Source organism: Physeter macrocephalus, chromosome 18 (genome assembly GCF_002837175.3).
Source record: "Physeter macrocephalus isolate SW-GA chromosome 18, ASM283717v5, whole genome shotgun sequence".
Lineage (NCBI taxonomy): Eukaryota > Metazoa > Chordata > Mammalia > Artiodactyla > Physeteridae > Physeter > Physeter macrocephalus.
Window position 1 is genome coordinate 85,059,964 of NC_041231.1, and position 11,898 is coordinate 85,071,861.

The window sequence follows — 11,898 nt, forward strand, 5'->3', positions numbered from 1 at the left end:
TTGGTTAAGGAGTGCACCATTGTAACGAAGTCCACTGATCCTTGATAACCCCTAAACTAGAGCCTGGTTGCCCCCATATTACTCCTTCAGCCCTCCCATCAATAAAAGATGGAATTTTCCAGTCAGCCCTAGAGTGGTCGATAGATTTTAATGGCTCACAGAGGAGTGTTTATCTTCTCACCTCAGATCCCCTTCCCTTGCTCCCTTCTCTTCCCCTACTCCCACTACCCTCTCCACAGTCCTGGCAAGAGCCAGGCTAGGGCGGTGACCCCTGCAGCCACGATGCACACGGGGGCTGCAGTGCTCACCACAGCACTGTTGCACAGGTCGCAGACGCAGCAGTCCCTGTGGGTCATATAAGTCACATCTCCCACCACCTCTGTTTCCACTTGACTGCGATGAGGGGCCGCCACGCAGTCTGGATGGTGATGAATCAAGGTCACTGAGGCTGAGAGGGAGAATGAGATTGGGCTGTTGAACTCCTGGCTTGAGGACTTGCCTTCTGGGGCAGAGCAGATGTGATTTCAAGGAGCCCAAAGGGATCCTCTGCCCCCTCAAAAGACACCTCCCTGAAACCAAGTGATCACAGTTAACACGCTGACATTGTGAACCCCTGGTGGGATGCACTGAAAGGGACCAACATCACTTCTTGCCAAAAACTCACGACCTCAGTCTAATCATGAGAAAATATCAGGTAAATCCAAACTGCGGGACGTTCTATAAAATAACTCATCAGGACTCTTCAAAAATGTCAAGATCATGGAATCAAAGGAAGACTCAGAACTGTCCAGAGGGGGAACGACTAAGAAGACAGGAGAGCTAAAGGCAATGTGGGATCCTGGTGTGGGTCCTGGATGAGAAAAAGGACATCAGTGGGACAGCTGGCTAAATTGAGTAAGGTCTGTAGGGTAGTTAGTTGTACTGTACCGCTGTTATTTTCTGATTTTGCTAATTGTACTATGGTTATATAAGACGTTAACATTAGAGGAAACTGGGTGAGGCTGTACAGTACTGATCTGTACTATTTTTCTAATAAAATTAACTTTTCTGTCAATCTAAAATTATTTAGAAACAAAAAAATTAGAATACACACACACACATACCTCCCTGGTCCTTGGCTGATGCCTGCAAGTTGAAGTTTGGCTGAATCTTTTGGTCCCTGCCTTCAAGGGAGCTTTTCACCCATTTGTGAGTGAATGGGCCTATGAGACTCTTTCTGGAGGGTCAAGAGGGGGCGGGGGTGGCGGGGCCACACAGACAGCGGGCTTCCAGGGGCTCAGTGCCAGGAGCCAGAAGGGGCTACAGACCGCTCCGCTCTGACAGCGGCACCATCTGCCCAGAGCCAGACTGAGCCTGGAAGGTTCTGGAAGCCAGAAGGACTGAAGTAGTAGAGGCTGGAGGCGGGGGGACAAACGGAGGACTCACGGTTTCCAGATGGCTTGGTCTGTCTCAGGTCCGGTTGGGGTCTGCGCTCCAGGAAGCCGCAGCGTTCGCCCTGGCCGCAAGTGGTCACGGTCTCTTTGCAGGAGCCGCTGGGGCTTCCACCGCAGTCATAGCACCGCTTGCGGTTTCCTGGCAGGAGAGAAGAAATGCTGGAACTGGGGGGTGGGGGGGGGGCGGCTGGCACAGGGCGACGGGCCTTTGTGACAGGCGCCTTGGCTGCTCCTTACCCGAGGCAGCCCGCAGCAGGGTGCTGAGCGGGATCCCAGCAAACAGGGGGTTCATTGTGTCTGCCTGTGTCTGTAGCGCCTCTCCCTCCCGCCCACCCGCCTCCCTGGCCCCGCTCTGCCAGCCTTTTATCCCCCTTGCCTTGGGCTTTTTTTTTTTTTAATTTTTATTTATTTTATTTATTTTTGGCTGCATTGGGTCTTCGTTGCCGCGCACGGGCTTTCTCCAGTTGTGCTTGCCTTGGGCTTTATAGGGCAATACAAAGGGAGGAAAGAGACTCCTCCAGCAGCCACCGGGGCCCCAGCGGGGACAGGGAGGGGCCCCCACAGGAGAAAGAGCTCTCAGCATCCTCTGGCATCCCCAAACTCCTCCATCTCAGGAACAATTCTAAAACGGTGGCCCCAGACCTCCTGCGGGTCCCTAAGACCCTTTTAGAGGGTCCTCCACCGTCTTCCTTTTCCAACTACATATCTGTCAGATTTTCTTCAGATACTTCAATCAAAACAACAAATCCCAACAGGTTGAATGCAGAAGCAGATGTGAAAACCCAGCCATCTTCTATTTCTTCTATTAAGCCCAACATTAAATAGATTCCCCAAAGGGTAAACCCATGCCACTCTTCTCACTGTACTGTTGGGAAAGGAATTATTTTTCGCAAAACTATGTTTTATTAACATGTAATAGGTTTATTGTTTTTTTATTTTTAAATGAATCTATTAAAATATTCTATTTCTCATATAGCAAATATTGACATAACTTACATAAGAAAAGCTCTTTGGGGTCTTCAGTAATTTTTGCATGTAAAGAGGTCCTGAGATAAATGTTTTGAAAACTGCTGCTCAGTGGATACCTGTGTCTCCTCTGCCTCACCTCCACCTCACATCTCCCCCACCCTGTCTGCCTCTTACTCCCAGTATGTTCTGCCCTGATTCCCCAGGTGCAGCTCTTCTCCCCAATCTCTTAAGCCCCCGTCTTCCAGACTCTACCACCCGTACTCCCCAAATCTTATCGCTGCCTTCCTTCCTGGTCTTTCTGACCCTCATCCCTGCACCAGTGGAAACACATCAGTCCCTCTGGCCGCACCCATGATTAATTCTTTCCTCTAACGCAGTAAGGCTGGGAGAGATAATTATGGGGTAAGAATGTTGAGGCTTGGGGGGATCAAAGGGATCGGAAGCTGGGTGGCGTTCTCCCTTACGCAGCTGCAGCTGGGCTTTGTGTGGGCCGGTGGGTGGGGGATTGTTGAGTCCACACTCAAACACCGCTGCCAACAGATGTGGGCTGCAAACAGGTCTGGGCCAGGGCTCAAGGTCAAGGAGAGTGACCTTGACAGACTTAAATGCACAGAAGGACAAAAGACAGAGAAACAAAAACAAGGAGATGAGAGAGCAAAGAACAGCTTGAGACAAGGGGAGGGAGGGAAAGGAGTAGGAGGGGAAGTGACAGACGCTGACAGACACCATTCAGGAGCGCCAGACGCAGCCAAGAGTAACAGACCAGCGCTGCGGGAGTGGAGAACACCCTCAAGGCAAGAGCAGGGCCCGGTAGGAGACAGGGAGGATGTGAGAACTGTGAGGCCAGAGTCCCTGCTATGTCAGGCTGCCCAGTGGCTTCCGCCCCACCCTCAGATTCACTCCCTAGGTGTGTTTGTTTACTGCTCCCTCCCTGTCTCGCTCAGATGCTCCATCTCTCCAACTCTAGGATCTCCGGGTGCAGATCAAATTCTCCCAGACTCCTGAGCCCCGGGTCCAGCCATGGGCACCTCCAGCATCTTCCTCTGCATTCTGTTCCTCGGTGGGGCTCTGGGTAAGGGTGGGCTGGGGAATCCTTGGGGGCTGGGCGCAGGGTGGGGTGGTGGTGCTGGCAGGGGCTTGTGGAGGAGCCTGAGGTCTGGGGGTGGGGGGTGGCGGAGAGGGTGCTGAGAAATGCCAAGGAGGGAGTTGTAGGGGTTTTGGAAAGAAAAGCTACTGGGAATGGTCTCAGGACAGCCTGATGAGGTGGAACAAGAAAAATTTCCTTTCAAAGGCATTTGAGAATAATTGTCTCTTTCCTGTGGCATCTTTGACAAGCCTCTCTCTCCCCTGACCCTTATCTCACCTCCTGTTTCTTTGCTGGGCCCCTTGGTCAATGTTAATTCCTATTTTCTCATCTGACTTAGCACCATCTGCTTAACTTCTTTACTGGCACCCCCTCCCAATCCCGGCCTGGCTTTTTGTGTCATTCTCTGTGTTCATCTCTGATTCTCTTGGCTTCTGTTCATGTCTGTGTGTCTCTCACACTCCCTGTATCCCTCGTGCCTCTGCGTCTTTTTCTCTTCCTATATTATCCCCCTCCCTTCTCTGTGTCTCTTTTTCTACTTCTGTCTGTTTTTCCCTCCATTTCACTGCTCCTCTCTCCCCACTTTGTGTATCACCTCTGTCTATGCAACCCATTCCCAAATCTGGGCTCAGCCTCTCACCTGTTCTGTTTGCCTCTCCTCCCTGACTGATCTCCACCGACCCCACAGGTCTCGCCACTTCCCCTGCCCGAAGACGGCTCCGCTGTTACACCTGCAACTTCGCCAAACCCTGCTACCCTGTTCCTACCGAGTGTCAGGATGATGAAGTTTGTGGCATCAGTATTGGTACCTCAGGGAGGACCCCCTAGGCCTTCCCCACCGCCACCCATCCTGCCTTTCCTGTGGCCTCATGGCCCTTGCCTCCTTCCTGCCCCTGCCTCAGCATCCCCTCTTTGTCCCATAGAACAGTGAGGTCATCGAACAGAAAGCCTGCCTCCCAAGGACCCAGTGCTCTCTGCAGGGCCATGCCACCTACTGGTCACTCTCCTACACTCCTCAGCACCACTGCTGCGAGCAGGACCTGTGCAACGTAGCCACCACGCCACATCGGCTCCCCAGCCTCCTCCTCATCACCCCGCTCATCCTCGTGGCCAGCTTCACCTGGTGAGCCCACCTCCTCCGCCAGCCTTCAACCCAAGACTCCTCCACTATCGCCGTGGCCCTGGAAACACCTGCACAGGCACTTCTGAGATCTGCCCAAGAACCTGATCTTGTACAGAGACCTCACACCCCTTGGGCCCAACACCTTCACGGACCCCTCCCCAAACCCAATTCCTACAGGCACTGTTCTAGTCCCTACCTGCCCAGAGGCACCTACCCGGAGCCCAGCCTCATAATGAACACCTGTTCTAAATCTTTGGTCTTTTCTAGATGTCTGTTGCTGATGCATTCTCTCAGCCCCAGCTCTCTGGCAAAGCAGGTGTTTGACGGAGCTGTGGGTCCCAGGCAAGGGGATCGAAGGGGCACCAGGTGTGATGAGGAGGAGGGTCCTGCTAGGAGAGATTAATTTGGTAGGTCAGGAAGGAGGGCTTGGGGAACTATGAAGAGTAAATATGATAAAAGTGCTATCTGGGAGTTCAGTAACACTGCTCCGTGTGTGTGTGTGTGTGTGTGTGTGTGTGTGTGTGTGTGTGTGTGTGTATGCGCACACGCATGTGCTCTGACAGCAAACTATAGCTGCTTGGTGGGTTGGGCTGGGGTGCTGGCACGTGAACCACAACTTTCACTTCATCCTCCATCTGTCATTGGTATCCTCCTTGCCATTAGCTTAGCTTAAGCCACTGCAGCGTGAAGGCTTTAGGTAAGACTTCTGAGAAAGCCTTTCTCCAGTGAAGCCCAAGCTTGAGTAGACACACAGAGCGGCCCCTGGTGGAGTGGTGAGGGTGTGGCGGGGAGGCCAGCTCATTTCCGCCTGAGACTAGGAGCTGGAAGCGCCTGCGCCCTCCTCCACTTCACCAGCCCAGACTTGTCCTGGTTCACTGACAGCCAAGCATGCAGGGCCCAATTACTCACCCCACCAGGGAATTCGCCCACCCAGCGCAGTGGACACGCCCTTTGCCCAGGGGCCCCCAGGATGTCAGGGTGGTAAGCTGCTCCCTGCTCCGGATGCCACAGTGGAGCGCCTAGGATAAGGGGGCGCCGTGGGGGTGGTGGCCAGGCACAGGTACCCCCATCCTGACTCAGTTCCCTCCACTTCCATCTGAGGAAGTCTGGGGTCTGATTAGAGGTGCTTCTCTCTCAATTTCTTTTCTTTGTGAGGATGAGACAGGGGTGGAGATCTGGCTTAATTTAGAATCTTGCTTAAGTTGAGTCTTCTTTCCATTCTTTCTGTCCCTCAATCCTCCCACTTTGTACTTCTATTTTTTTTTCTCTCTCACTCCATCTCTTTCCCTTTACCCTGACTTGAGCCTCTTCTCTCTTCTTCAATTTCCCCCATTTGTCCTTTGGTTCCCCCATAACTGATTCTCCACCACTGCTCAAGTCTCCGGATTCCTCTGTCCCTTTTCTTCATCCCCACCCCTCCTCAACCCCTTCCAGCTACCCCAAGCTCCCCTCAACCCCATGGTACTGCAGGCTCAGGGCCACCCCTCCACTGGCTTCTGTGAGACAGGAAACAACACTTTTCATAGGTGACATCACAGAATAATGCTTCTCCTGTCCTTCAGCCCCCAGCCCCTTCACACACATACACACACACACACACACACACACACACACACAGAAAGCTTGGCTGCTGGAGACCAGCTGGACTGTGAAGTAGCACTCCCAGCCCCTCCCCCCTTGCCAACGTTTTTGGGAATCTTTCAGGTGCCAGATGGCCAGGGAGACAGCAGGTCACACTTCACAGTAGATGTCATCGAGATCACCTGGTCTTAGGGGCAGGTGGGCTGTGGGTTTTGCAAAGCAGAAAGACATTAAGGATACTTCTATTCTCCATGTCCTCAGGAACCAGCATCCCATCCCCACCCCAACCTCAGTCTCCTCCGGGATTTAAGCCTCTGCCCCCTAGTTGTTCCTCACCTGAGATGGGCCAAATGGATGTTCTCATAGACCTGGATCTCGGGTTTGAACTGAGGAAACGAGGCATCTGGGGAGAAAGAGCCATATGAGGTGTGGCAGAGAAGTCACCAGATAACTCAGAGCTATATTCCTTACCCCCCCTCCTCCCCTAGAGAAGACAGGGTATAGAGGCAAGATATGAGCCCACCCCTCTGGGAAGGAGAGACTCACTTCTGTGCAGGGTCCCCTGGACCCTCCGCCTCCAGAGCATGACGCTGAGTACCACGATGGCGAACCCCTGGCCCACTGTGAGCAACAGCATCAGGATCCAGGGCGCATCCCACTCCGTGGAAGGGGCACAGAGGGCAGGGGAGGCATCCACGGGGGCTGCGGTAAGGGCAAGACACGAGGGATGAGGAGGGAGGCAGGGAGGGGGGTCTGTCCCTTGTGCCCCAAAGAAAGGCTTTCCCCCATAGTCTGGTGGGCCCTTCCAAAAGAGGACTTCCTTGCCCCCAGTATCCACCACCCCATCTTGCCCGTTTCCAGGCCTCTCACCCTGATCCCATAAACCGACATTGATAGAGAGTGGCGATGCCCCCCTGCCTACACATGGATGGCTAACTCCAGGGTGGACCACCAGCCATAACGGCGATTTGTTCCTCAAGCCCTTCACAGTAACCCACCCTTTTAAGAAAAAAAGAAAATGCCTTCTGTTTATTCATTCTTCCCTTCATCCACTCCGCAGGTATTCGCTGAGTGCCCACCACAAGCCAGACCCCAGATTAGGTGTGAGGATGTAGAGGGAAATAAAACCCAGTCACTGCCTGTTAGTTGGCCTTCACTTACCAAACTAACGGTCATTTGCTCCTCCCTCCTGCTTTGTAAATGGGTTGTTCTACATCCAATAGAATTCCTTCTCTGTATAATGGACTTTTTATTGTAAAACAATTATATATTTTTTCTCCTTCTGCCTCCACCATCAATGGGCCATTATAACATCCGTGTATATATATATCCTTTCTTCAAAAGACAACCGCCCCAGCAATAATTCTTAACTTCTTCCTCACTGCTAAGGGATATTCCACAAAAATCATAGATCATCCTATTTCTAAACAAAGGTATATTCCACCAGAATTCCTCTTCTCCCTCTTGACTGATGGTCTATTCCATCAGAAAGCTGGCTTAACCAGCCCCCTTCTCTGTTACAGCTTCAGTCAGTGAGAAAGAAGCCCTCCTCCTACAGGCAGCGGGGGATAAAAACAGCCAATAACAGATTCGCCCCCTCCCCTAGCTAGCAGTGCGGGATGTGTCGGAGGCACCATCCCTTCCCTTAGTGTCCATCAGTTTACCTGCCAGGCTAAAGCTGACCCCTTTGTTCTGAGGCATGAGGCAGCGGATGTTTCTTGGTCTACGTCCCCTGGGCTCAGGAAGCCCCTCCCCAGGACACACCAAGAGCAGGGCAGCCCCATCACCCCAGAAGGACTGCACATGCCCCCTCACAGGACCCTTCCCCTCCAGCCAGGTCACAGAGTCCAGGCGTCTGGTGGGGACCACCGAGCACAGGAGGATAGAGCAGGGGGATCCATCTGCAGCCCTCGCAGAGAACTGGGATCCTGGAGGAAGAGAGGGACTCCTCAGTTCTTTGTCTGGGCTTCCCTGGTTCCCAGTGGCCCCTGGTCTGCATGCCCCCCACTCACCTCTGAGCACGGAGACATCATACACCCTCCAGTTCTGGTACTTGTGGCGCTGACCCAGCACAGCGCACCAGTACCTCCCAGCGTCTCCCTCCTTGGACCCTTCCAGCCACAAAGAGTTGTTTCCCAGGAGTTTGAGCCTGGATTCCCTTCCGGGCTTCCCAGGGTCTGGGTCTGGCCTGGCTACTTGGACGTGGGCCACTAAAGCAGTGGAGGAGCCTGTTGCAGGACTGCGGAACCAGGACAGGAATTCGTCTCCATGCAGGGTGGGTGGTGAAGGACATGGCAGCTCCATTGCCTCCCCCAGTGCCACATAGATGGCCTGGATGTTGTCTGTGGGGAGGGGGCTGTGTGAGACCAGAGACCTCCATCAGGTCAACAACCTCACCCGTCAACCTCCTACCCCTGGCTTCTTCCCCTTCTGGGGTCCCCCAGCACTGGGCCTGACTGTGAGCACACTTCTCAAGTGACAGCTACAAAAAAGTAAGGTGGAGAGAAGAGGGCGGGGCTTTCCCCACCTCTCCTGGCAAGTGAGGGAATCTGAGGGCAAGAGGGAAAAGGCTGGAATAGTTGACAAATGCCCATACCCCTCGCTTTTGTTTCTCCTCTTCTGGATGAGCATTTACTTGTCCATTCTTATTTTCTAAAGGAAACTGTACCTGACCTGGACCCTCGCTGACTCTGGATCTTTCCCAGTATTAGAGGCAGGCGGAGGTCAACTGGGGTAAATCTATCTTCTTGAGACAGATGCCTTCCCCAGGCCACTAAGGAGAAACAGCAGCAGTCCCTCCCAACCCTGTGAATAGGTGAAGGATCCCTCAACTCCTGCTCCTTACCTGCCGCAGCCTGGGCGAGCCCATGTAGGCACAGAAGGAGGAGGAATAAGACAGCCATGGGGAGAGCTTACCAAGTTTTCTTGCCTGGGACCTGCTATCCCCAGGGAGGAAACAGAGCCCAGATAAAGGCCCATACTCCCTAGTCTGGCGTGACATGGGCCTTTGAAGGGGATGGGAATGCTGGGGAGATAAAGCCCAGCTGCATGTCTAATGGGGAAAAAGTGACTACCACCGTTCTGTGCCAAGAGGGAGAAGACCCAGTTCAGGCCACTCCAAAGATGACCTCTTCACCCTTCAGACTCCACATCAGCTGAAGGACTCAGAACAAAGACTCTATGCGCTAAGAAACCTGTGCAGAAGGGGTCACGGCTGTCCACCTCCCATCAGTCTGGAAGTACATTCCGTGTTCTCTCCTCCATTCCAAGAGACACCAGCCATGAGGGAAGAAGCTGAGTCTTCATATTGGTTTCCAGGGAACCCAGCGCAAGACTGCACATCCAGTCAGTACTCCCTAAATGACTTAGAATGACTTTCTCTGTGGCTGCGTGGCACATCACAGACTTCTTCTGAGCCCCTGATGAGTATATTAAGTTATTACTCAAGGAGAAGGATAACAGGGGCCTGGAGAATTCACGGATTCATCCCTTTGCCTCAGGAAGGACTCTCTTAAGGCAGCTCTTCATATTGCTCTAATAGTTTTTAATGTGTTATTTATTTATTTTTAAAAAAAGACTCCTGGTAAAGCATTTCTTTATTTTTTAAATTAATTAATTAATTTTTATTTTTGTCTGCTTTGGGTCTTCGTTGCTGCGCGCAGGCTTTCTCTAGTTGTGGCGAGCGGTGGCTACTCTTCGTTGCAGTGCGCAGGCTTCTCATTGCAGTGGCTTCTCTTCTTGCGGAGCACGGGATCTAGGTGCGCGGGCTTCAGTAGTTGTGGCGCACGGGCTTAGTTGCTCCACGGCATGTGGGATCTTCCCAGATGAGGGATCGAACCTGTGTCCCCTGCATTGGCAGGCAGATTCTTAACCACTGCGCCACCAGGGAAGTCCCAATGTGTTATTTATCTTTAAAGGCTATTTTTAAAAAATTGTTTTTGATGCACTATTTCATGCATACCAAAGACTATATCTAATGTACAACTGTATATTAGCTAAATAAACTGTGGTATATTCACACAACAGAACACTCGATAGCAATTCGAATGAACAAACCACAATGACATGCAACAAGCTTGAATCCCACAAACATAATGAGAGTAAAGAAGCCAGAAACAAAGGGCACGTACTGTATGCTTCATTTACATAAAGTGCAAAAACAGACAAAAGTAATCTATGAGGTTAGAGATTAAAAGAGTGGTTACCCATGGATGGATCTAGAGGTCATCATATTAAGTGAAGTAAGTCAGAAAGAGAAAGACAGGGACTTCCCTGGTGGTCCAGTGGTTAAAACTCGGCACTCCTGGCGCAGGGGACCTGGGTTTGATCCTTGGTCGGGAAACTAGTTCCCACATGCATGCCGCAACTAAGAGTCCTCATGCTGCAACTAAAGATCCCGCATGCTGCAATGAAGACCCAGCGCAGCCAAAATAAACAAACAAACAAAGAGGTCTTTCCTGGTGGCACAGTGGTTAAGAATCTGCCTGCCAGTGCAGGGGACATGGGTTCGAGCCCTGGTCGGGGATGATCCCACATGCCTCGGAGCAACTAAGCCCGTGTGCCACAACTATTGAGCCTGTGCTCTAGAGCCTGTGAGCCACAACTACTGAAGCCCATGCACCTAGATCCCGTGCTCCACAACAAGAGAAGCCACCGCAACGAGAAGCCCGAGCACCACAAGGAGAGTAGCCCCCACTCACCGCAACTAGAGAAAGCCCGCGCGCAGCAACGAAGACCCAACACAGCCAAAAATAAAGAAAAAGACAAATACCATATGATATCACTTATAGGACACAAGTGAATTTATCTACGAAACCTACTGACAGACATAGAGAACAGACTTGTGGTTGGGGGGGTGGGGGGGGTGGTGGGAGAGGGATGGATTGGGAGTTTGGGATTAGCAGATGCAAACTATTATATATAGGATGGATAAACGACAAGGTCCTACTGTGTAGCACAGGGAACTACATTCAATATCCTGTGATAAACCATAATGGAAAAGAATATGAAAAAGAATGTATCACTTTGCTTAAAGCAGAAATTAACACAACACTGTAAATCAACTATATTTGAATAAAATAAATTTTAAAAATAAATTCAGATCTAAACAGAAAGAAAAAGTAATGGTTACCCTTGGTGGGGTGGTAGCAACTGGTAGTGATCTGGAGAGGGTCTTCTAGATGCAGTAATGATGTAATGATGTAATCAGATTCCTGATCTGGGTGATGACTACATGGACATATTCAATTGGTGCATTTTTTTCTATATGTGTTTACTGCAATGAAAAACTAAAGAGTTTATATATTATGTAGGTGTAAGGTACTAAGAAAAATAAAACAAACCTCTATATCTATCGAGAAACAAAATATTACCCTTTCAGCCAAAGATCCTCTATGCTGTGTACCAGTATTATAAATTTGCTCTTTATCTTTCACATACTTGATCATTAAATTTTAAGTGTTTTTGAATTATGTACTATGGTGTCATGTTGTATGTAATCTTCAGTGGCTTTCTTTTCTCTACTCAACATTATGGTTTTGAAAATTGTTCACGCTTAAGTGCGATAATTCATCCTTTTTTTTTTTTTTTTTTTTTTTGCGGTACGCGGGCCTCTCTCTGTTGTGGCCTCTCCCGTTGCGGGGCACAGGCTCCGGACGCGCAGGCTCAGCGGCCATGGCTCACGGGCCCAGCCGCTTCGCGGCACGTGG

At 51.1% G+C, this 11,898-nt stretch overlaps 2 protein-coding genes across 3 annotated transcripts; one reads left to right on the forward strand and one right to left on the reverse strand.

Annotated features, from left to right (window-relative positions):
- Positions 1 to 107: 107 nt before the first annotated feature.
- On the reverse strand, positions 108 to 6,843 carry LY6G6D (lymphocyte antigen 6 family member G6D). 2 transcript variants are annotated; one of them, XM_024121921.3, is made up of 3 exons: positions 6,737 to 6,843; positions 1,426 to 1,572; positions 108 to 448 (listed from the first exon to the last, which is right to left on the reverse strand). In XM_024121921.3, exons 1-3 carry the CDS (start codon positions 6,825 to 6,827, stop codon positions 225 to 227), a joined length of 462 nt encoding a protein of 153 aa, XP_023977689.2. In that variant the 5' UTR covers positions 6,828 to 6,843; the 3' UTR covers positions 108 to 224. The 2 variants fall into 2 exon arrangements, with proteins under 2 accessions (XP_023977689.2, XP_007110187.1); XM_007110125.1 differs by lacking the exon at positions 6,737 to 6,843 and adding an exon at positions 1,671 to 1,765.
- Positions 3,335 to 4,839, forward strand: LOC102975746 (lymphocyte antigen 6G6e-like). Its single transcript, XM_024121922.3, has 3 exons — positions 3,335 to 3,474; positions 4,175 to 4,272; positions 4,410 to 4,839. The coding sequence occupies exons 1-3, from the start codon at positions 3,423 to 3,425 to the stop codon at positions 4,611 to 4,613; spliced, it is 354 nt and encodes a 117-aa protein (XP_023977690.1). The 5' UTR covers positions 3,335 to 3,422; the 3' UTR covers positions 4,614 to 4,839.
- Positions 6,844 to 11,898: the final 5,055 nt, after the last annotated feature.

Excerpts from the sequence above, each read along its gene's own strand:
- LY6G6D (XM_024121921.3), bottom strand. The coding sequence starts at position 6,827 with ATGCTGTTGCTCACAGTGGGCCAGGGGTTCGCCATCGTGGTACTCAGC. Across the intron at positions 1,573-6,736 it reads CCAGGGGACCCTGCACAGAA|GAAACCGCAAGCGGTGCTAT; the intron begins GTGAGTCTCTCC and ends CTCTCCTGCCAG. Across the intron at positions 449-1,425 it reads GACCAAGCCATCTGGAAACC|CCTCAGTGACCTTGATTCAT; the intron begins GTGAGTCCTCCG and ends TCTCCCTCTCAG.
- LOC102975746 (XM_024121922.3), top strand. The coding sequence starts at position 3,423 with ATGGGCACCTCCAGCATCTTCCTCTGCATTCTGTTCCTCGGTGGGGCT. Across the intron at positions 3,475-4,174 it reads GTTCCTCGGTGGGGCTCTGG|GTCTCGCCACTTCCCCTGCC; the intron begins GTAAGGGTGGGC and ends CCGACCCCACAG. Across the intron at positions 4,273-4,409 it reads CCGAGTGTCAGGATGATGAA|AACAGTGAGGTCATCGAACA; the intron begins GTTTGTGGCATC and ends TTTGTCCCATAG.